The sequence below is a fragment of the Balaenoptera acutorostrata genome, chromosome 12 (genome assembly GCF_949987535.1).
Source record: "Balaenoptera acutorostrata chromosome 12, mBalAcu1.1, whole genome shotgun sequence".
NCBI lineage: Eukaryota > Metazoa > Chordata > Mammalia > Artiodactyla > Balaenopteridae > Balaenoptera > Balaenoptera acutorostrata.
The window spans coordinates 41735922-41759374 of record NC_080075.1 but is presented as its reverse complement, the minus strand read 5'-3'; the positions used below and the strand labels follow the sequence as shown (position 1 = coordinate 41759374).

The 23453-nt window shown below is 33.4% G+C and overlaps 1 protein-coding gene across 8 annotated transcripts in view; it reads right to left on the bottom strand.

Annotated features, from left to right (window-relative positions):
- The window catches only part of USP34 (ubiquitin specific peptidase 34), a 241650-nt gene that overhangs the window by 80767 nt on the left and 137430 nt on the right, over nt 1-23453 (bottom strand). For 7 of the 8 annotated variants that reach the window (XM_057557944.1, XM_057557950.1, XM_057557951.1 and 4 more), the window contains 11 exons: nt 22588-22701; nt 20744-20843; nt 20450-20609; nt 17485-17611; nt 17241-17388; nt 8969-9069; nt 8548-8757; nt 5225-5350; nt 3901-4023; nt 3689-3772; nt 3084-3170 (listed from right to left, as the gene is read on the bottom strand). In XM_057557944.1, coding sequence (XP_057413927.1) covers nt 3084-3170; nt 3689-3772; nt 3901-4023; nt 5225-5350; nt 8548-8757; nt 8969-9069; nt 17241-17388; nt 17485-17611; nt 20450-20609; nt 20744-20843; nt 22588-22701 — 1380 coding nt within the window. The remainder of the gene's footprint in view (nt 1-3083; nt 3171-3688; nt 3773-3900; nt 4024-5224; nt 5351-8547; nt 8758-8968; nt 9070-17240; nt 17389-17484; nt 17612-20449; nt 20610-20743; nt 20844-22587; nt 22702-23453) is intronic. The other variant, XM_057557948.1, reaches the window with a different exon arrangement.

Here is a 23453-nt window from a genome sequence, read left to right as displayed (position 1 = left end):
TGCCACAACTAGAGAAAGCCCTCGCACAGAAATGAAGACCCAACACAGCCATAAATAAATAAATAAATTTATTTAAAAACAAAAAAAAACTCCCAAAAAAGAAAAGTTCTGGACCTGACAACTTCACTAGTAAATTATAACAAACGTTTAAAGAAGAACTAATACCAACGATCCTCAAACTCTTCCAAAAAACTGAAGAAGAGGGAACTTCCTAACTCATTCGATGAAGTGAGCATTAACCCTGATACCAAAGCCAGACAAAAGACACTGTCCTCAACAAAATATTAGCAAACAGAATTCAGCAACATAATTAAAAGGATTATACACCATGACCAAGTGGGATTTATTCTTAGAATGCAAGGATGGTTCCACATAGCAATGATCAATGTAAATACTCCAGATTAACAAAATGAAGGAAAAGACTACATCATCTCAATTAATGCAGAAAAAGCATTTGACAAAATTCAACACACTTTCATAATAAAAATACTCAACTACCACAACATAATAAAAGCCATATATGAAAAACCCATAGTGAAAATCATACTCAATGGTGAAAGACTGAAAGCTTTTCCTCTAAGATCAGGAACAAGGCAAGGACACCTGCTTTCACCACTTCTATTCAACACAGTAGTGGAAGTTTTGGCCTGAGCAATACACAAGAAAAATAAAAGGCATCAAAATTGGAAAGGAAGAAGTAAATTTATCTGTTTGTTTTTGATGTAGAAAACCCTAAAGACTCCATATAAAGGCTCTTAAAACTAGTAAATGATTTCAGCAAAGTAGAAGGATACAAAGTCAACATACAGAATTCAGTTGCATTTCTATATGTGAACAATGAACAATATGAAAGGGAAATTACAAAAACAATTCCATTTACAATAGCATCAAAAAGAATAAAATACTTAGGAATGAACTTAACCAAGGAGCTGACAGACTTCTACAATGAAAGCTACAAAAAACTGCTCAAAGAAATTAAAGACGAATAAATGGAAACACATCCCGTGTTCACGGACTGGACAACTTATTAAAATATCAATACTACCCAAAGTGACCTACAGATTCAATGCAATCCCTAACAAAATCCTAATGATGTTTTTTGCAGAAACAGAAAAATCCATTCTAAAGTTCACAAGGAATCTCAAGGGACTCCAAATACACAATCTTAAAAGAAAAGAACAAAACTGGAAGACTCACACTTTCTGGTTTCAAAACTTACTACAAAGCTACAGTAATCAATACAGTGTAGTACTGGCATAAAGATAGACAAAAAAATAAAAGGAATGGAATAGAGAGCCTGAAAATAAACCCTCACAAATATGTTCAAATGTTTTTTGAAAAGAGTACCAAGACCATTCACTGTGGGGAAAGGAGTCTTTTCAAGAAAATATGCTGGGAAACCTGGATCTCCACATGCAAAAGAATGAAGTTGAACCCTTACCTAACACCATATACAACAATTAACTCAAAATGAATCAAAGATCTAAATATAAGACCTAAAACAATAAAACTCTTGGAAGAAAACACAGAACAAAAGTGCCATGACACTGTATTTGGCAATGATTTCTTGGTTAGTACACCAAAGGCTTAGGTAACAAAAGAAAAAATAGACAAATTGGACTTTATGGAAATCTTGAAATTTTGTTCATCATGTAAGAGTATCCACAGTACCCTATAATATATCGAGAGATACAAATTATAAATATGGGATCTCAGTTGACTTGAAAGCCATATGTGTCTCAAGCAAACTGGGCATCCAAGCATTGCCAGGCTACAATGTGTCCCATACAGCAGTAAATTTTTCTTAATACTTCATAAAAGTGTCCACAATTTTAAAGGAAAAAAAGAGAGATCTTTAGCATATGATTACCTGTAAACTTTATTCAAAGCTAAACTTAGAGCAGTTTATAAACAAAAGTCCTATAAACGACACACAACTACTCATTAAAGATTTTAAATTCTCCCACTTTGCCAAAGAACTAAAAGGCACCTTATAATTCTGAGATCACTGAGACAACAAAGACACAACAATAAAACACAACAGACATTTCAGTTCTAAGAGACAGAAAACAATTACTGTAGTAGAGGTATCTATTCTAAAAAGGAAAATATCTGTAGCAAAATATATAAAATAAAAATGGCAAAAAGTATTGAAAGCAATGGTAAGATTAACAAAATCTTGGTAGATAGCCATATGCTTAAATATATTTTCTTTCTTTAATATCCTGGATGTACCAGCATTTGACAGTAAATTAAGAACATCTGACTCCTAGGTTCTAAAATAATTCTAAAAAACAAGTACTAAGAAATTAAAATTTGAATGCAATGTTTGATAATGCTATTCTGCTTTGCTGGAGGTCAGGAAATGAGCATCCTTTCCATTTAATACAAAACTGGATTACAGTTTGGTCCAGCATTATGAATTTTTAAATATTCCACAATTTTATTTTCCTAACATTATAGGACAGTGCTTTGTCAAGTTAACAGTGATAAAGTACCATTTTCTAAAACTTCCATTTTGTTAAGGATCAAAAATTTTGTAAAATACTATTAAAAAAACACTGCGGCAATGTCCAATTGCTATAAAAATTTCTAAAGGCTTACTCTCAAGTTCTGTACCTTTTTCATTGTTGACTAGTCACAAATGCTCTGGAAATACATTTTTGAGTAGTGTTGCTTAAAGGAAGAAATGGTCAAAACAAAATGAAACAAAGAAAAAGGATGTTTTCAAAAAACTGAAGACATAAACCAAGTTTTTCTTAAAAAGCATCCAAATTTTAAGACTATATAAATATTAATATATAGTTTACCAAACTAATGGAAAAATGTTCATGAATTACCTACAGTTCAGAGTCATTAATATTATCACTTAAATTTTTTTAACTGAGTTGACGTGGAGAACTCTTGTTGCATAATTAGTTTATCAGATTCCTTATTTTTTCTTAAATTTATTTCTACTGTACTCCACACTTTCCTTTACTACAATAAAGTGTGAAGCAAAAGTTACACTTGCCAATGGTTCATGGAAGTGACTCACTGGGGTTAACTACTGTAACTGGTTGAAAATGTGCATTTTCACTTACCACAGTCCAGGATTCCTGCTCTTTTGGCTCTAGAATTCCAGAATTAAAAATTTCTAATAACTGTTGAAGCCCTCCAGCAGCAACAAACTGTAAGCAATTGTGAGAGTAATGGTAAGAGGAAAGAGCTACATAATATAGTAAAGATCTGCTTTTTGATTCAGTAACTGGGTGTGTGTGTATGTCTGTGTAAGTAAAATATTATATATCTTTCATTTAAGAAATTATTCTTTGATTAAATAACCAATATAACGTCTATACAATAAAGTAATAGCAAACAACTAATTTTTAAGAATTTTTTTAAAAGATTCTTATAAATATCTATATACATATCTTTGTATTCCATTAACCATTTAATCCCAGGCACTGGGATGTCCTAACACACTATTCCAATGAAGGAGAAAAAATAATAAGTGCTAAAAATAGGAGCACCAAAGCATTAAATAATCTCAGTTTATTTATTACTGTGATTAGAGTCATACATAATTTTTAAACTATGCTTTATTTAAATGGTAAGTTAGTTTAAAACAATAATTATGGTAACTTCTGGTGGAAAATTAGAGATAAATTATTTTTACCAATACACTGCAAAACATATATGATCAAACCTTGCAACTCCAGGAATTTTTACTATTTTCCACTTGATCCTCACTTGAATCATCTGAATCTGGATAAAGATCACTATAACTTCCCTGTGGGAATGACAAAAATAAATAAATAAATAAGGAAGGGTGGCGGGAGAATTAAAAGATAACATACTCTAGAATTTTGTTCCAAAGAGAAAACAAACATTTAATGATAATAATGGAAAAGCAATTACCGTTGACTCTCTTCTTATTCTTCTGTTAGGTTTTCCCAGTGCTTCAATAATTTCCAGGGCATATAATAGCTTGTGAGCACTCTTAATTTTGAGCAGTTCTTTCCAATTAAGTCCATCATTACACTTAAATTAAAAAAAGAAACACAGGTTTCTCCAACCAAGTTACTAAGAGACCCCCCCCCAAAAAAACTAAAGAAAATGACACTATATAAAAACTCAAATATTACATATATATTGAAATATGTTCAAACAAGTGAAGACCAATTATATAATTGGTACTAATCATATGCTTAAAACACCAATTATTCATTAAATTTTGTTAAAATTAATACACAACAGCAGCATAGGAAAAAACTGTATGTTAACCTCCACAACAGTTGAGGTAATTTGCCATCTTCCCAATGAAAAACACATTGCAGCATAATTGAATGTGTGAACTTTTAAGGATACAGAAGCAGTACAGTGTGTATTTAATATTTATGTGACACCTACTCATTTAAAAAGTCATATACAAACACATAAACTTTAAAATATTGTTCTTTTCTACTCGCAATTTATGAAAGTGTTATTCACACTTATGTGCATCCTTGACAACGATATTATTATTAGAGCTACAATGAGTCACCAACCACCATTTTCTAGGCCCATCTTCTTCACTTCCAAGTCATTTGAAATACAAGACCCTGAGAGATCACATAACAACGTCCCAAATCATAGATAACCATTAGCATAACATTAGGACGTTGTTTTTCCATTAGTCCTATAGGTGTTCTGTTGGTATCCCCACTAAGTAACTCCTTATTATATAGCTTTTAAAAATAATCTTTAATTTGAACAGATATCTTTACAAAGATATATAACACTTAATACATGTGAGGTCATGCCTCTGGGAATATTAATATATATTAAATTTCTTTGACTCCTTTTTTCTCTATTTCTACCAGTTGACTTGTATAAGCAGCCAAAACAAGCACTGAAGCAATGTCATTAAATCATAGGGTATTTTCTCTAAACATTACTTTTTGTTGTCAAAAACAAAGCAATATTCAGAACATTAAGTAATACGAAAAAACACTAATATAAAGGCAAATTCACTGTTTTCTAAAGATAATTTTAGAGAAAATCCTTGCCTTGTATTTAGCCCATATTATTCAATCTCACTAATAATTAAATATATGAACATTAAAATGAACTGGCACTTTTTACCTATTAAATGGGCAAAATTTTACTGAGGTTACCAGTCAACAAGCACTCTCATGCACTACCAGTAGGAATGTAAACTGGTACCATCCTCCAGGGAAGTAAAAATATTTTGTGGACTTACATGTTCATCTGAGATATTCTGGAATGCCATCAACATGTTAGGACATGTAGGAAGAAGCATCAGTAGCTCCCATACACGCCTAGAGAGGTTTTCTGCATGAAGATGAAGTTCTTCACATCTTAAGCTCTATACAAATAAGAGCAACTGCTTATCAAGACAGATCAGTTTTTTGCAACATCTAAACTTAAGTTTGATCTGCATAAAATCACTAATTATCATATTTGATAATATTTTTAAATCTTACTTTAAAAGTGAGAATAAAGCATTTGTTACACAGTAAATAAATTTATTCAATAAATTTAGTTATGTCAAAGTAGTGGTTTTTCAACTTGTTACTGAACACTTTTCTGGGAAAAAGTGATCTGCAAGTCTGGCCACTTTCCTCAGAAAAACTTTTCAAACACAAGTGAAAATGTCTGTTTTATAAAGCCATCCAAGTAAATTTCAATAAGACTATCATCTATTTCTTCCCTGCAGGTCACTATTCTAAGAATGACAAAGACCTGGTAAATTAAATCCCCGACCTTACATTTGGGAAAAGAGTACACCTGTTTCTCTTATTTCGCTAATCCATGCCTTCCTTATATTCCAGTCTCAGACAAGCAGAGATTAAGAGAAAAGCAAACAATTTTAAATAACCTACTATTTTCCATTATCGTGTTAAATTTGAACTCTCTAAGTTACTGAGATAACAGTAAGCTAAAGAATATTACAGAAGGTATGTAAGAAATAGGCAAGTTTCTTTCTTTCTTTTTTTTTTAATTAAAGCACAACCCCAAGAGGTAAACAAGCAGCAAAAGCTAAAGCAGCAAAAGTTTTGGAATTTTCCAGACTATGAATTTGTATAGTATTATTCTACTACTAGCTGCTGTCATAATGATTCTGAGGTATTATACAGTATAAGAGATGCCAAAGGAATCTTCTTATACATCTACAAAAAGTAATTTCGTTCTTTCTGTATAATGGTATAAAGCTAATATACTTTGAAGGCAAGAGAATTTTAGAGACAAGAGTTTCAAAGTAAACTTTGCTTTTCACAGCCTGATGAAGAAAGCGAAGCAACCCAAGTAACACTTTTAGTTTATTTGGGGACAAGGCACTGAGAGTTCTTCAGTAAAATAAAATTCATTCCTTTGTAAACATCCATTTAAAAAAGAGAAGGTGGGGAGAGAGGGAGGAAAGGAGGAAGGGACTGAACTCTGTGCAAAAAATTATTTGAAGGAAAAGAAAATCTCCCAGGTGTACAAGACTATGTTCTACATTATGACTGAAAGGCCCTACAATATGGGTCATACACAGTGAAGATCCTTTTATTCTTCTGGTAATCCTCTTCAAGACTGAACCAGTCTTGTACAACAAAGAAACGCCACACCACCAATGGCATACTTGTCACCAAGTTCAATAATATAACTGCCTAAAAATAAATGCTTTCTCTCTGGTTTAGGCCTCACATGGACAATTACAATGACCTATTAACTGGCTCTTGTACCTCTGGTCTTTGTTTTCTCTAATATAATCCTCCACACTAACACCAGAACTTTGTTTCTGAAAGTCCAAAAAAGATCTCATTTTGTTGTTTTAAAATCTTCCATGATAACAGCCATCTATTTTACTAAGAATAAAAACCTCTTAAGGTCCTTTGTGGTACAGGTTACAATCTCCCTTTCTGTCCTTATATTTGAATTACATCATACTCACACTCCCAATTTTTCAATCATGCCATTCACTTTTCTGTGACTCTGTAATGCTTCTCTTCCTTCTTTATCAGCAGTTGGACCCAATTTAAACAACTCCTCTTTTGCAGAAATCTTCCCCAAATTTTTGTTTCCTGCTTATGTTCCCATAACACACTGTGTAGAACACTAGCACCCTCTTGGAAAACTGGGAAATTCTTGTAATTATCTTTCTCTCTTTTAAACTGGCAATACACTGCTGACATGAAGTAAAAGGTTATTAAGTATTTATGGCATAAAATTTAACAGGTGAGGAAATGAAGGTTTATGGACATCTATTATTGATTATTCTGCTTGAACAAAAAGGGGATTTCTCAGGAATTTAAGAGTGTGCCACCACAAAAGAAACCAGGTTATGGGGAACAGATGACTCAATTTGGTCATTCATGACCAAACACATTCTGGAAACATAGAAAGAAGCCACTTAACATTGTTGGGAAAGAAAGAACAGTTAGCCTAACATAAGGAAAGTCATAAAAGCACCACTATTTTATTTGCCACTCAGTCTCAAAATAATGACTCTTCCAAGAAAGATGGTGTCCTGAAATAGAATGGCGGCAGTGGAAATAAATTAAGTGGACAACAGGTCAAAACAACATTACGTGTGGTAGATTGGATTAGGAGTAGGGATAGACTCAGGTTCAGGAAGAAGAAAAACAGAGATGGCATCCAGGTTTCTGGCTTGAGCAACTGGGTGGATTCCATTTGAATGAAGAAGAATGGATGCCTGTGGGACATCAAGTGGAAGCATCAAGTAAACAACTGGATATATGAGTTTGGAACTCAGAGAAGAGGTTTGGTCTGCAGAACTAAGTTTGTGAGTTATCACTAAAAAGATGTTATTTAAAGTCAATTCTTCCTTGGACTAGTACATTAGGTTCCTTACTGCTATTTCCTATTCTTGCCAAACAAACCTATTACCTTTAAATCAAAAATCAAAACATGTCTCTCTCTGCTTAAAATACTTCAATGCTGTCCACTTTACTTTGAGTGAACTGGAAATAGCTTGCCATGGCCAGTTTGACTCTGTTTATCTTTTCATTTCATTCCCCTCATTTTACTCTCCCACTATCTTCCACAGTCTACTTACCAGCTCCCAAACAATTCCCAGACCTGCCTAACTTCTTCTTGTATCAAGGGCTTCAGGAATCAGTTTACTCTATCCAGATCATTCCTCATCCACTTCATTTAGTAGGCTCCTTTTCATCCTGCAAGCTCAGATTTATATGGTCTCCCTCAGAGAAACCTTCCTTGACCAAATAAAATATAAACAGTCTGTCTACCACCAGTCCTTAATAATGGCAAGTCGTAGCAACTATCTTTACCTGAACTATTTATCTGTTAGTTTACTTGAAACTATCTGTTAGGAATGTCAATTTTCTGTCTTCCCCACTGGATTCAATGAAGGCTGAAACTGTGTCTACTTTGATCCTTGTAAACAGCATGCCTGGGATATTAGGCACTTAAATAGTTAGTGAATTAATAAATGGATTCCTTGGTTTTATTGCTTTTAAGAGATTACTGAGAAAATTTTTTCCATTCAACAGAAAGACAAAACAAGATTTTGTGAAAATGAAATGATATAGTCACCTCACTATCTTCAATTGCCATTCTTCCTGAGGGTGGTTTAAATGATGCGAGCATCTCTAATAAATCAAAAAGAGTAGTTAAATGAGGTTCTTGTAAAAGCAAAAGCATCGGAATGTTGTCCTTCTGAGGGGGTGGTAGGCAAGATGCTGGCAGCTGAACACCTTCCCCTTTCCGTTCTCTCCTTGGTGCACCCAAAGATACAAATACCATCTATAAAGACAGGAGAAACAGGGGGAAAAAAAATCAACACATAGACATATCAAGTTTTTGGATTAATAAATCTGTGAAGTAGAAAATAACTTCCCTTACAATTTTAATATAACAAAAGCAGTAAGAACTGTTTTTGAACTGTATCTTCAACTAAACAACTATTGACTGTAAGTCAACAGATGATTAAAACTCAAACCACATTTACGCGTACCTGCATATCCTTAAAACCAAGCTCATGAAGTGCTTTCTCATCATAATCTGTTGTTAATTCATGTCCAGATGAAATCATCCTGACTGGTCCCATAAGGCCTCCTTAAAAACAGAAAATATAAGTGAACTTTCTTATAAGAGTTAACTTACTTGCCAACATGAATACACAGTTATAGCAATTAATTCCACTGGACATTAAGCTTAAACAGAATTCTTGAGCACAGTGCAAACAGGGCCAAGCATACTTCTTATATTATTTTCTGTTGTCTGATGTTAGCCTTAGGCAGTAAACATTACAAGAAAATCCTCCTTTAGCACCACTCTAATAAGATCAATTCCTGCTTGCTTAATAATATGAAAATTTTTACAAGTAAAGAACACTACAGTGCTTTCTGGGAACCTATAGCATTTCCCCTTAGCAATACATGCAGGAGAAACAGATTCATTAATGCCTTAGTTCACAAGTAACCAGCATGTATTTATAATGATCGAGTTTTCTCTTCCCTGTTACTACCTATCAGCACAAAATAGATTATAGGGCAGAAAAAAAGTTCTGACAAGAAAAGAAAAAAGATGAGCTACAACATTCTAGATTACAGTAAACTCAACGAACTCAATAGACTGAGGCAATTCATTTCTAGAATGCATAAGTCCTCTTTGCTTCAACTTCATTTCCCACCATCGTCCCTACCAAAACATGGTTTAGCCACCCAAGCATGTTCTTTCTTGAAAGCATCAAGCATGTTCCCATCTCAAAGGTTTAAGATGCTCCTCCCCAGGAATGCATATGGATCATTCCCACAGTTCAAGTCTTTCATCAAATGTGAGCTCTAAAAGGTCTTCCTCCTAACTACTCAATCTAAAAAGCCTCATCTCACTATTAATCCCTTACTCTGCTTTATCTTTCTGTAAAGCACTTATTAGCATCTGATATTATATTTAAGTATCTGTCTCTCCCCCACTAAAAAAAACCAACCAGTTCCACAAAGGCACACATGTATTCCCAGCATTAGAAGAGCAGGCATTCAAATTAATTATTGTTTAATCCATGAAAAAAAAAATTTTTTTAAGAAAATGCTTGAGAGAGGAAGAAAGTTAAGCAAAATGATGAAATATCTGATGAATAATTAAACTCAAATATTGTTAAATTTTATTAACTTAATGTAGGAAAATTCCATTGGATAGGCACTATCCAACTATTTTCAGGAATGAGTGAAGCACGATTACTGCTTTCCACAACGACACATAACGTTTTACAATTACCTTTTCCCTCCACTCAAGTAAGAAAATTCTACCTGAAAATATTTCAAACACAGGGAAGGAAAATGGGTTCCTCCAGTAAGATTCATTTCAGTATTTTTCCTTAAATGTACTGTTGTGTATGGGACTTCCCTGGTGGTCCAGTGGGCAAGACTCCATGCTCCCAATGCAGGGGGCCCGGTTTGATCCCTGGTTGGGGAACTACAACCCGCATGCATGCCGCAACTAAGAGTCTTCATGCCACAACTAAGAGTCTGCATGCTGCAACTAAGACCCAGCTCAGCATGCATAAATAAATAAAATTATATATTAAAAAAAAGTATAATTGTTCTGTAGCAAAATTGCTAATTGTTGTGTAGCTAAACCTATGTTTTTTTCCCTTGTTATTTCTAAGCCTAGAAACCTTGGCCCTCCCAAAAGTTTGATAAATTTTCAATCCTATATCTTCTGAATTTTCCTAGAGTTTATTGTGTGTATGCATGCGCATGTGTGTATAAAGAATACTTTAAATTCATCCTGAACATTAGAGAGAAACAGGGTTTTTCTTTCTGCCCCTAAACCGAACATCTCATAAGACTATTTCTCTGCTATCTATTGTGATTTAATTAACACTCTTTATGAGATAATATTGTAGTTTTTAAATGTATAATAGCTAGTATTGAAATTCATCTATTATCCTTTCAGGTTTTCCTCTCAGAACTTCTGATATTGTTTAGTTTATTCACACAGTTTATTATTCAGAGTAGTTTCATCCAATTCAAAGTAAAAATTCATTCAGATTTAGGTAAAATATATTAAGAAAGAAATTAACTTGGCATCTCTACAATATTTTATATAGAGATGCTAGGTATAATCACTTATTCAAGTGTTGATTTATTTACATATCTCAAGAAAGTTTTATTCTCATATATTCCACAAACACGTCACATTAAGAGTACCCTAACTAGGGACTTCCCTGGTGGTCCAGTGGTTAGGTTCCGCCGCTTTCACTGACACTGCCCTGTGTTCAATCCCTGGTCAGGAACTAAGATCCCACAAGCCACGTGCAGCAAAACAAACAAAAAAGTATCCTATGGATTTTAAATTGCTACAAAACACTTGATTTCTTTAGTTTCCTATTCATCATTATATTACCCGCAAATTATCACTGAGTTCCCTCTTCTGATAGTAATGTTTTATCCAAATTATTTAAAATTAGTGCTTAAGAAAAACATGGGCTACTAGATGAACAGAAACTCTATATTAAACTTTTAATACTTCAGTAGATTTTTATTAATAAAATTTCTTTTCTATGTTATTGAGATAATCTACTACAATCTATGACTGTTGATCTTTTTACAATAGTGAGATAAAATATGCTTAGTCGTGATGTATTGCTAAGATAATATGGAGTTGATTGGCTTCCCAGTTTGTTAGAGACCCTACGCATGTACAACTTTGTTACAAAATAGAACTAAGATGGCTAGCAGTTTATCTAGGATTTTGGACTCTATTTGATATGTGAATTAGGCCTACACATTGTGTACATAACATATCAACTTTCAATTATAACGGCTGAATTGGTTTTTACAGTTAACTGAGCAGCTTTCTATCTTCTACTACTTTTGAGAGGATCTTTTTTAACCTAAGAATTGCTTATTCCTTAACAGTTCTCGAAAAAGTTGCTATCTTTAAAAAATTTAATATCTTTTTTGTTTTTAAATTAATTTATTTTTTGGCTGCGTTGGGTCTTCATTGCTGTGTGCGGGCTTTCTCCAGTTGTGGTGAGAAGGGGCTATTCTTTGTTGTGGTGCATGGGCTTCTCACTGCAGTGGCTTCTCTTGCTGCGGAACATGGGCTCTAGGGTGCATGGGCTTCAGCAGCTGTGGCACGTGGGCTCAGTAGTTGTGGCTCCCGGGTTCTACAGAGCAGGCTCAGTAGTTGTGGCACACGGGCTTAGCTGCTCCGCGGCATGTGGGAGCTCCCCGGACCAAGGCTTGAATCCATGTCCCCTGCACTGGCAGGCAGATTCTTAACCACTGTGCCACCAAGGAAGTCCCCCAAAATTTAATATCTTAATGCAATGAATGTTTCAAAACAAGAAAAGGAAAAAGAAATCTTAAAACTTCTTAAGTTATGATGATATATTAAACAACACATATCTAATTTTTATCCTCTGAAGCTGCAATAAAGTAAATTTTAAAGATTTTACAAACATCTGACAGGGAAAAAAAGGGAATAGATAATAGCAAACAAGTTTGCAAGCTGGAAATCAAATGCACTTACAGTAACCATCAAGACCTCAAAAAGATAAATCCTAAACCAGACACAAATTTATAATCCATAATCTGACTTATACTGATTTGGCACAGGAACAAGATCAACACCTGACAAAGGAGGGAAAGAGAAGAGGGATCGAAGGGGTAGAAAGAGAAGGAAAAGAAAAAGAGAGAAGAAGAAGAGAAAAAGAAAAGGAATAAAGGAAAAGAATAGCACCTCAGTGATCTATGAGACACTAACAAACAGACTAAGATACATTTAATTAGAAGCCCAGAAATTATGGCGAGGGGTAAGGAAAAAGAAAAAAAATATTTGAAAAAATATATAGTTGCTAAACCTTTTTCGAATTTGATAAATGTTACAAATACACAACAGACCCAAGAAGCTGAACTAAACCCAAGCTGCATAACACAAAAACACAAGGCACATTAAAAATCAAACTGCTGAAAATCAATGTTAAAGAAAAATCTTTAAAATGAAGCACAGTTAAAAAGACACATTGTATACAAAGGATGAAAGATAAGAAAAACCACAGACTTTTGGTCAGAAACTTTGCAAGCCAAATGATAATGGGAAATTTTTTTATTAAGTCCTGAAAGAAAAAAATTTCTTTACCTAGAATTCTATATCCAGTGAAAATTTCTTTCAAAATTGAAGGCAAAACAAACTTTTTATTCAAACAAAAAAAAACTTGAGATAATTCATCACCAGATCTGCAATGTAAACATTTTTAAGGGAAATTCATTAGAAAGAGGAAGAAAAAAGAAATCAAATGGAAATTTTTCAATCTATACATAGGAATAAAGAATGCCACCTTCACGGGCTTCCCTGGTGGCACAGTGGTTGAGAATCCGCCTGCCAATGCAGGGGATATGGGTTCGAGCCCTCGTCTGGGAAGATCCCACATGCCACGGAGCAACTGGGCCCGTGAGCCACAACTACTGAGCCTGCGTGTCTGGAGCCTGTGCTCCGCAACAAGAAAGGCCGCGACAGTGAGGGGCCCACGCACCGCGATGAAGAGTGGCCCCCGCTCTCCGCAACTGGAGAAAGCCCTCGCACAGAAACGAAGACCCAACACGGCCAAAAATAAATAAATAAATAAATAAAAATTAAAAAAAAAAAAAAAGAATGCCAGAGTGGTAAATATAAGGTTAAAGACGAGATGAGATTAACAGAAAATAATTAGGTAATTAGCTAAACATTCTAATTGAAATGCAGGCACCATCAGTCTGGATTTTTAAAGATTCAACAATTAAGGAAAGAAAAACCCCAATATTCTCAAAAAGATATTTCAACTAAGATAACAGGAGTACCCTGAGGACACAAAACAGATGTCTGATATTAAAAGCATGACAGCAAAAATGAAAAACTCAAAAGAATTGTAAAATAAAGTTGAGAACATCTCTCAGGAAGTTAACACTCAAAGAAATGAACCATAGGAAAGAAAAGATAAGTAAATTAGGAATAGTCCAAGAGATGAAACATGTAGATAAAGAATTTAGAGATAAATGATAAAACAGAACACAGGAAGACTAATTCAAGAAAATTTCCCCAAACTTAAAGATACAACTTGCCAAACTAAAACAGACCTCTAAATATTAAAGTACCCATTACAATTGTTGAAAACAGATCCATACTCAGGCCTAGTATTGTAAAATTTCAGAATATTAGGAACAAGAAGATTCATTAAGCTCTAGAAGAGGAAAAAAAAAATTGGATGTGTAAAAAAATATCAGAAATCTGAATGGCTTCATAATTCTAAACAGCAATAACAGAACCACAAAACACAATGCAGTAATCTCTCTAAAATTCTGAAACAAAATTATTTCCAATCTAGAATTCTATACCCAGCCAAATCACCATTTAAAGTAAGAGAAATGTATTTTTGATCATTCAAAGACTCACAAACTTTACCCCATATCAACATTCTCTCAAGAAGCTACTGGACAATTGCACTGTATTCCAGCCAAATAAAAAAGTGAACCAATAAAGAAGGTACGGAATACTGGAAACAGAATAGTCAACATAGGAGAGAGACAAAAACAATTATGAGGATGATAAAGGAGATCCAACTGCTGTGCATCAGATGTGAAGGATAGTCAATAGGATCAGTGTGACCAGAAAAATGTATTACTGAGGGCCACACGACCAAAATCTCTGCTGCCTTCATAATACCTTCTCTATCTAAGGAAAGAATGGCAAGTGAACCTGGCCCAGATTCTTATCTGAACCCAGACTGTCTTTACCAGTCATGTTCACTACCAGAATATGACAGTGAAATTTCTACTCTCACCTTCATGTCCTACTGCTTAAATCAGCAGAAGACATTCATATTACCTTACAGAAGAAATTCTATTTTGATCTATTCCTGAGAGCTAAAGTAGGTCATGAAGAGATTAGAAAAAGAAGAGACTCTGTGACTGTATTTCTGTTGGTATTTCAGCATCTTGTCAACATTACAGCACTAAAATATGTCTTCACTGTGCCAAGACCTAAACTTGAGAATTTTCTCAATGATAACCTCAGATGAGGCTTTACACAAATCTTTAGAGAGGGTGAAAGTACACCCTCTTTAGCTTGTGTTCTTCTGTGACCTAACAAGGCAGTACTCTCTTTTCCTTAATCCATCAAGTTTGTGCATACTTATCTGTTTCACAGAACTAAATACATTGTTTAGGAATATATACACTGGAGGTAAAACTATAAAGAACACCAAAAAAGAGTAACAAATCAAGAATAGTGTTATGGGGAAGTGGAAAGGATGATATCACGGAGGGACACACAACTAGCTTCTAATAATGTTCTACTCCTTAATCTGAGTGGTAGGTACATTGGTGGTTTTCATTTTATTATTACTCATTTCATATTCTCTTTATGTACAATATATTTCAATGTTAACAAAAACATACTTTTTGATCTCAAAATTCCATACCTAGGTATTTAGCCAACATGCATTAGATAATGTAAGTATTAAGGATACTATCTATAACACTATAATATCAAAAGAAAGGAAACAAATGTCCATTAATAGAGAACAGGTAAAATAAATCATGGTACCCACCATACTACAGACAATGCAGATCTTTAAAAGAATGTGGTAAGTTTCTATATGTACTAATATGGAATGTTCTCTAAGATAATATGAGCACAACAAACAAGGAATCAAGAGTATAAATGGAATGCTACCATCTGTGTTTGAAGTATATAGCTGACCCCTGAACAACAAAGGTTTGAACTGCGCAGACCCATTTATAAGCAGATTTTTTTCAATAGTAAATACTACAGTACTACATGATTCTCAGGTGGCTGAGTCTACAGGTGCAGAACTATGGATATGGAAGAACTGCGGGTATGAAGGGCCAACTACAAGTTATACATGAGCTTCTGACTGTGTGGAGGGTTGGTGTCCCTAACCCCCACATTATTCAAGGGTCAACTGTATATATACAAATATTCTTATATTATAATCTTATTATCTCTTGAAAAATACCTAAGAACATTTGCCTCAGGAAAGGGAAATGGGAGACTCAGAGATAGGGGTAGGAGGGAGACTTTTCAACCTCTATTCCTCTAACCAAGAATACTTATTAATTATTCAAGAACAAAATTTAAGATCTGATATACTGGGACTTCCCTGGTGGTGCAGTGGTTAAGAATCTGCCTGCCAATGCAGGGGACACGGGTTCAAGCCCTGGTCTGGGAAGACCCCACATGTTGTGGAGCAACTAAGCCTGTGCGCCACAACTACTGAGCCTGCGCTCTAGAGCCCGCGAGCCTCAACTATTGAAGCCTGCACACCTAGAGCCCGTGCTCTGCAACAAGAGAAGCCACTGCAATGAGAAGCCCACGCACCACAACGAAGAGAAGACCCCGCTCGCCGCAACTAGAGAAAAGCCCGAGCACAGCAATGAAAACCCAACACAGCCAAAAATAAATAAATTAATTAATTAATTTTAAAAAAAGGATCTGATATACTTTAGAAGACACATACATATACTTTCATCTTAAGCACGGTGTAGCAATATTGTTGGCTCCTTACTAAAACATGCCAAAGAATTATCACTCTGCACACAAGCAGGTTAGAAGTCCTAAAAAGAAGCTTTTAAAACTTTAAGACGTTTTTCCCTAAATATATAGTTAGCCTGCTACAATGTCAGACATTTAAACTGTAATCAACAGCTTTCCTGGTTGTTCCTCTGTTTAGCTCCTATTTTATGTGCTATGGAAAGACACTACAGATGCACCACTGGTTTAACAGTAAGGGAAGAATCAAATATACCTATCAGGCCCACATGAAAAATTTCTTAATATGATACTTTTTTGGAGGTAAGGGGAGATGCACAGATGGAACTTAATGATGTATTGTTTTCATATGCTTCAAAACAACAACAAAATATATCAAAATAGAAAAAAAAATTCATTGGGTAAAATTGGGTACTAGGTAGTGTATGGACACTTAAACTTATTAGTTCCCACACTGCTTATCAAATAACCTCCAAAAGTAGAATTTTTTTTGAGAAAAATGAGGACAAGTGTTTGCAAATAACATCTTAAAAAAAAAAAACACTTAACTCTTGTCTAAGAATCAATGGCACCATACCAAGGGTATGGGAGGGCATGGCGGGGGGGCAGTGGGGGGGGAAGGGGCGCGGAGAGAGTCATGAACAAGGTTGGTAGTCTTCAAAGAAGTAAAGGTGTGAAGTCGATATATAATAGAACCTAGAAAATATGAAAATTTGAACTGATGGACTTACCAGGAAATTCTCCCTTTCGGCTGCTTTGACCAAACTCCTGAAGCTGAGCTTGTTGATTTATTTGTTCTTTCTGTAAATTTTCATACCAATGAGTTACTTCAGCCCTAAGATCTGCTACCTGGTCACTAGGATACATTTCAATAGTCATCTGAAATATGAGATGCAACCAATTTAAAAATACAAAAAGAACATATATTTGAATTGGGAAATGTTATCAATTTGGAAACTAAAACTATGTAACTACCTTGTCAGGGAGTCCAGCTGGCTGGCATACAACCCTTAACGGCAGGGACTGTTTGTCACTCAGTGCTTTCAAATGACTACTAATACCCGTGCCTTCAATTTGCCACTGTCTGAGATGATATGCAAACCTAAAACACACAAAAACCACACACAGGAAGGATATCATTATAAACCATTTTAATGTTACAGAAATTTTTACTACTTTACAAAATGAAAGCACCCACAAAAGGGTCCAGTACATTCCAATTTACTCTACAACATTAAGTTTAAGTTTGGATTCATCATATTGAATCAAACTTAAATGTGTAAATATAGCTAAGAGCTCCTTAAAAATTAGTTTCTAACAAAAATTACTGAAAAAAAAAAAAAGACCCATTAGGAACACTTTTTTTTTTTTTAAAGGTTGGGGGGGGAAACGCAGGGGAGTAGCAGAGGCAGGAGGAATTTAAAGAAACAAACTAATCCGGTAAGTAAATGGCAAGCTGTCATTCCTATTTTCAAAAGAGGAAAAAAGGTATTAGGAAATATTTTTCAAAGACAGAACTGTATTGTAGTAAATATATGTTAACCAGCCTAACAACTTGAGAGCCGATTCCATGACTGCTAAAATCATAAAATGAGTTATAAAGATTAATATTTCAAAGGAAACAGGCATCTAGCATGACACTCACTAAATATTAATTTTCTAACTTATTTTCAGTTGTTGAAGACAGGATCCAGGGTACCTGAATTTAGTTAAGAAAAAATTATCAATGTCTAAAACTAATCAGCAATTCTAGAATAGAAGGAGGGCAAGTAAGGGAATAAATGTACTTGATTTCCTAGAAGTGATCCAATGTCCAGCTTCTACGAGCAAAACAGTAATCTTTTTGGGCCTGATTATTTTTTGTTATGAGGGGTCTATCTGGTGCAATGCAGGATGTTTGGCAGTGTCCTCTACCTACTATATGCCAACAGCACCACCTTCTCCCTTAAGCTGTGATAATCAAAAATGTCTTTAGGCATTATCTAATGTACCCTGGGAAACAAAATCGTTTCTGGTTGAGACCACTGTTTAAGACTATAACCTTAACTCTTTTTGAAAAGAATACCTCTTTTTTTTTTCTTTTAAAGAATACCCTTTTAAAAAGACATTTTTATTTACTCTTTTAATATTAGGAATACATAAACACAACAATTACTTTATATTTTCATTTTATAAATGTTAGGCAATTTTAAATTAGGAGTAGCAACCCTTTTAAAAAGACATTTTTATTTACTTTTTTAATATAAGGAATACATAAACACAATAATTACTTTATATTTTCATTTTATAAATGTTAAGGCAATTTTAAATTATGAGTAGCACTAAGCACATTAAGCACCTGAAACTGTACAATGATACTACACAAGGATTTGCATGAAAATTCCTAGATCATTTTTAAAACTAGCTCTTAGCTTTTGAATATTCAATTCTGTTTCCTAGTTTCTTTACTTGCCATCCACAAAAGAGTATTTATATAAATTATTTAACACCAACATTAACTTTTAGAGTAAAATATAAACAAATACAAAGACTTCTATCAAGGATACTATAATCAATTTTTTTGAGTTAGAAAAAAGTTTGTACATCTGAGAAGGAATTTTTGAACTGAAATTCATTAAACTTATAAAACGCACCCTTGAATCTTAGGAAACAATTTGTTTTTAAAGACTTTTAAAATAAGTGTTTATTTTAAAACCATTGGTAACACTGTATGAGGACTAGGGGCTTGAACCAAAAGGACCTTTTTGGTTTGTTTGTAGGCCCTGCAGCATAGAGAAAATTTTAGAAGAATACCTATCGTATCATTAAGAGTAAATATCTCTGATAGGAAAAGATAGAGACTGATTTTCTTTAGTATTATCTTAGTGTAATATCTGAATTTTATGAGTATGTATTAATTTTTTATTAATTTGAGTAAGACATATCACCACATTTGCTTTTTTATTTTTAGTTTTTAAAGTGGTCAAAATTATGAGGCAGTGTGAAGTTTCTGTGCGAAAAACTCTAGCGTTCCCTTACACATTCTTTAAAAACACAAGGAATTAAGTAGAATTTCCACAAATTATAATCATAATCAAAATAAAGAATTTTGCGATGCCTAAATGTTTTAAAGCATGAAGCCATGTTATTTATAAGGAATGTGTAGAAAATCTTTATTCAGTATTCTCTGATATTTTAAACAAAAGGTCAATATATACAAATTGTATAAGTTTTTCATTATCAAACTGAGCTCTAAAGTTGAAAGAAGTTATTAATTTTAACAATTTTTTTCAACAGTTCTTTGTACTTTTACATTTACTCATGATTTTTAACAAACAGAATTTCTTAATTAAAACTATCTACTCACCTTTCAATTCAGTCGATATATTCATAAATGTTAATTTGCTTTATTTCTGTATTACACAGGGTATGTCTAAATTAATTATACAGATATTCATTAACACAGAATTTTTTGATCATGTTTCCATGGTAAATGGAAATTCAAAATTAAAATACTGTCTCCTAGTCCAGGAAGAAAAAAAAACAGCAAATGAAACAAATGACTCAACTTGATTCAACTATGAGAGATTATTTGATGTTCTTGGTGAGGGTTTTAGTGAAACTTTTTTTGGTAGTGGTATTCTGCCATTTCAATCATAGTAATGCTTTCTCAGAGATGGAATTCTGTCTAGAGATTCTTATTCATGCATATCTTCTCAGTCTTATGATTTTTAAAGCTCTGCAGTATTTACCAGGAACCTATATTGCCTATTCCACAGCAAAATGGTACATATCATGAATAAAAAAATTACTTCCATTACTAACCCTTCACTTTTGGTAAGTTACGCTTTCTACCTGCCCCCAAGAAAACCTTTAGTTTAATTTTAAGAATATTTTGGACATATCAGCATTTAAAAAAAAGCCTAAAATTCATTCTAATAATGTGGTATTAAAAAATTACCTTCTCCTAAATGCTTCCAGATGTGTCTTCAGCATAAGGAGTCCTCTTTCTATAACAGTGAGACTCGAGTGTGATTCCTGTTCAAGACTGCTAGAAGCTATCATAAGACTCTCCATACACTTACTAATAAATTCTTGCTCCTTCTCCAAACCTGTTTTACCTGAAAATCAGATGTTTAGATATGTATATCAATCCTATATTCTTGTTTAGCTATATTAAAGAAAACAAATTATAGCTAAACAAAATATACTTACATAAAAAATTACCTATCAGACAATATTTCAAATCACTCACCATTAATATAATAGGAGTTAATATACTGGATAGCTGCTCGACTGACATCCCCAGACTGTGCTCTTAAAGCAATGCCCCAAAATTGGTCCATACCACAAAGCTAAGAAAGAAAAATATAACATCTATAAATGTTATTATTTGTCAAACAATGTAAATTATTAGAAGAGCAGTTACAAATTTAAAAGGCATTCAATATCAAAGTTTTAATATCCTATAAAATATTTAAAAGGCAATTCCTAATTACTTAGTGTTATTAACTAATATTTAATAATAATAAGGATAAAAGCCTTGGAAATTTCTTCAGTCACTGAAACATACCTGTACTTGTAAAAATACTTAGTTATAAATCATCTAACTATGTATGTGTATAATGTTTAACTCAAAAGTTGTGACTACATAGTGGGAAAAACTCAAGTCCTCAAAACATGCTACAAAGTAATAACAACACATAATTATTAGCATAACATGTTAATGCTTTCATCCAACTTATTCTGAAAAAGTCACTGCTTTCAGGTATTCACAGAAAATTAAAAAGATTCGCTAACCGAAGCTGACATTTAAATTTATGACATTAACCATGAGATGAAAAAAAGTTTTCACTGAAAATTACAGAAAAAGTGGAGAGTGAAAGTTCTCAAAAGTTGAGCAGGGTGAAGAAAGATAACCTTCTGATAGGGGACAGAACACCTTTAGTGTTCATATCATCTACTTAAAAAGCAGTATTATCTCAAAATTAGAGTATGACTACTTGGGTAAATCAGATCTGTCTGGTTATCTGAAATTACCAAATTGAAACTTACCATAGTGCTATCAAAGTAAGAGTTAGGACCAAAAAATTAAAAACAAAAACAAACAAACAGAACAGAACACTATTCAAACCAGGAAAGAAGGTAGGAAGATACTATGAAAGCATTCTAAATACAATTAAAATTATTTTTTACCACATAGGTTAACATCAGTTTTCTATTATAAACAACCACTAAAGAAAATTAATGAAAAATGTTAGTGGATGCTGCATAAATCAAAGCTATCATTAATAAACAAATGTCCAATAAGGAAGACTTTCAAATAACAATCTGTGTTAGGTGAGTTTAGGAATAATGCATTCAACAAAATCTTGCAGCCACCCAACTAGGCAAATGGAACTCAGAACCAGAGATAAGACTAGCAATTTGTGACAGTCTTCAGTTAATGAACTCATCATCAAGTCTCATGGTCAGAAATGATTTAGGTGGACTCCATTCCAGAATAGAAGTTACCAATAGGAACTCTGGAGTTGCCCAAGAGCAACGAAAAGCTTGGCCACAACAAATGGCATGAAAAACAGATTTTAGACAAATCAACCTTCTACTTAGCAAAATTCTTTACTAATCAAGGAATGTATAATAAGTCATGTTAATTGAGTTATAGTTAACATACAATATTACATTAGTTTCAGGTGTACAGCATAGTGATTCAATATTTTTATACATTATGAAATGATCACTGCAATAATAAGATCAATTACCATCCAGCGCCATACAAAGTTGTTACAGTATTATTGATTATAATCCCTATGTGTACATTACATCTTCATGACTTACTTATTTCATAGCTTGAAGTTTGTATCCCAAGTTTTCATTATGTACAACCAAGGTTATCTTTAGTAATGCAAAATTATCAACTTTGCTTTATAAAACTTTTTAAAACCAAAAGATAAAACTTTTTAAAACCTTAGAATAAAAGTCTGCATAGTAAGTAAATTCAGTGCTTGGTAGACTATATAATTCAATGATCTAATTTGAGGAACAAAAAAAAAAATTTCTACAAGCTGACCTAATAAAATGACAAACCTAAATCCATACCTCAGAGTTTGAACCACCATCATAGGCACTGGTAGCCAATCGAGCCAAGTTACAGAGATGTTGAAATAGGTTTAAGCCAGTCATGCTAATCGTTTCAGGTTTTAGCTGGGGCATCTTAAAAAAAAAAAGTTTTTAAGGAAGTTTAGTATGATAATTAAGTTAGCAGATTTCATTTTACTGGATTTAACATAACAGATTTAAGTTAATAAACCTGGTTTTACTAAAAAACATTGCAGAAAAAAACGTATCAACTGAGATTTTTAGTGATAATTTAGAAATAGATAATAATTTAATGAAAATTTTACTCATGACATAAATGAAACCTGTCTGATACGTGTTTCAATTTTTGAGGTGTACATCGACCAAAGGAAATTTTTAAATTTTATTATTTATTGTATGCCTACACTATACACAGTTATAAGATGTATAGCCACATGTACAGTTTGTGTATAAGTTAGAGCTTGAAATTAAGATAACTGAAGGTCTTTTTGTAGCTTTGTCTTGGATCTATTAAGTGATTTAGTTTATATTACCAAAACTCATTCATATGTACTCAATTCTGTCACAGAGACTTACCAGAGAGCCTTTATAATCTCAAATATTAGCATAGGAATAATAAAGTCTATTGCTTTATTATCATAAATGTTTTAAAATTCAAATGGAAAATTATCACCTGAACCAACTGTGGCACCTGATAAATAAAAACAAAAATTGGATAGACGAGTATCTTTAGTATCATGACAGCACTTCCTAAAAACGCCTTCCCAGAAATCTACAAATCTGAACATTGGCTTATATCTGTGGGAAGACTGGCTAAAACCATACCATTTAAGGAAAGACCTTCAGAATACTGCTCTCACACTAGC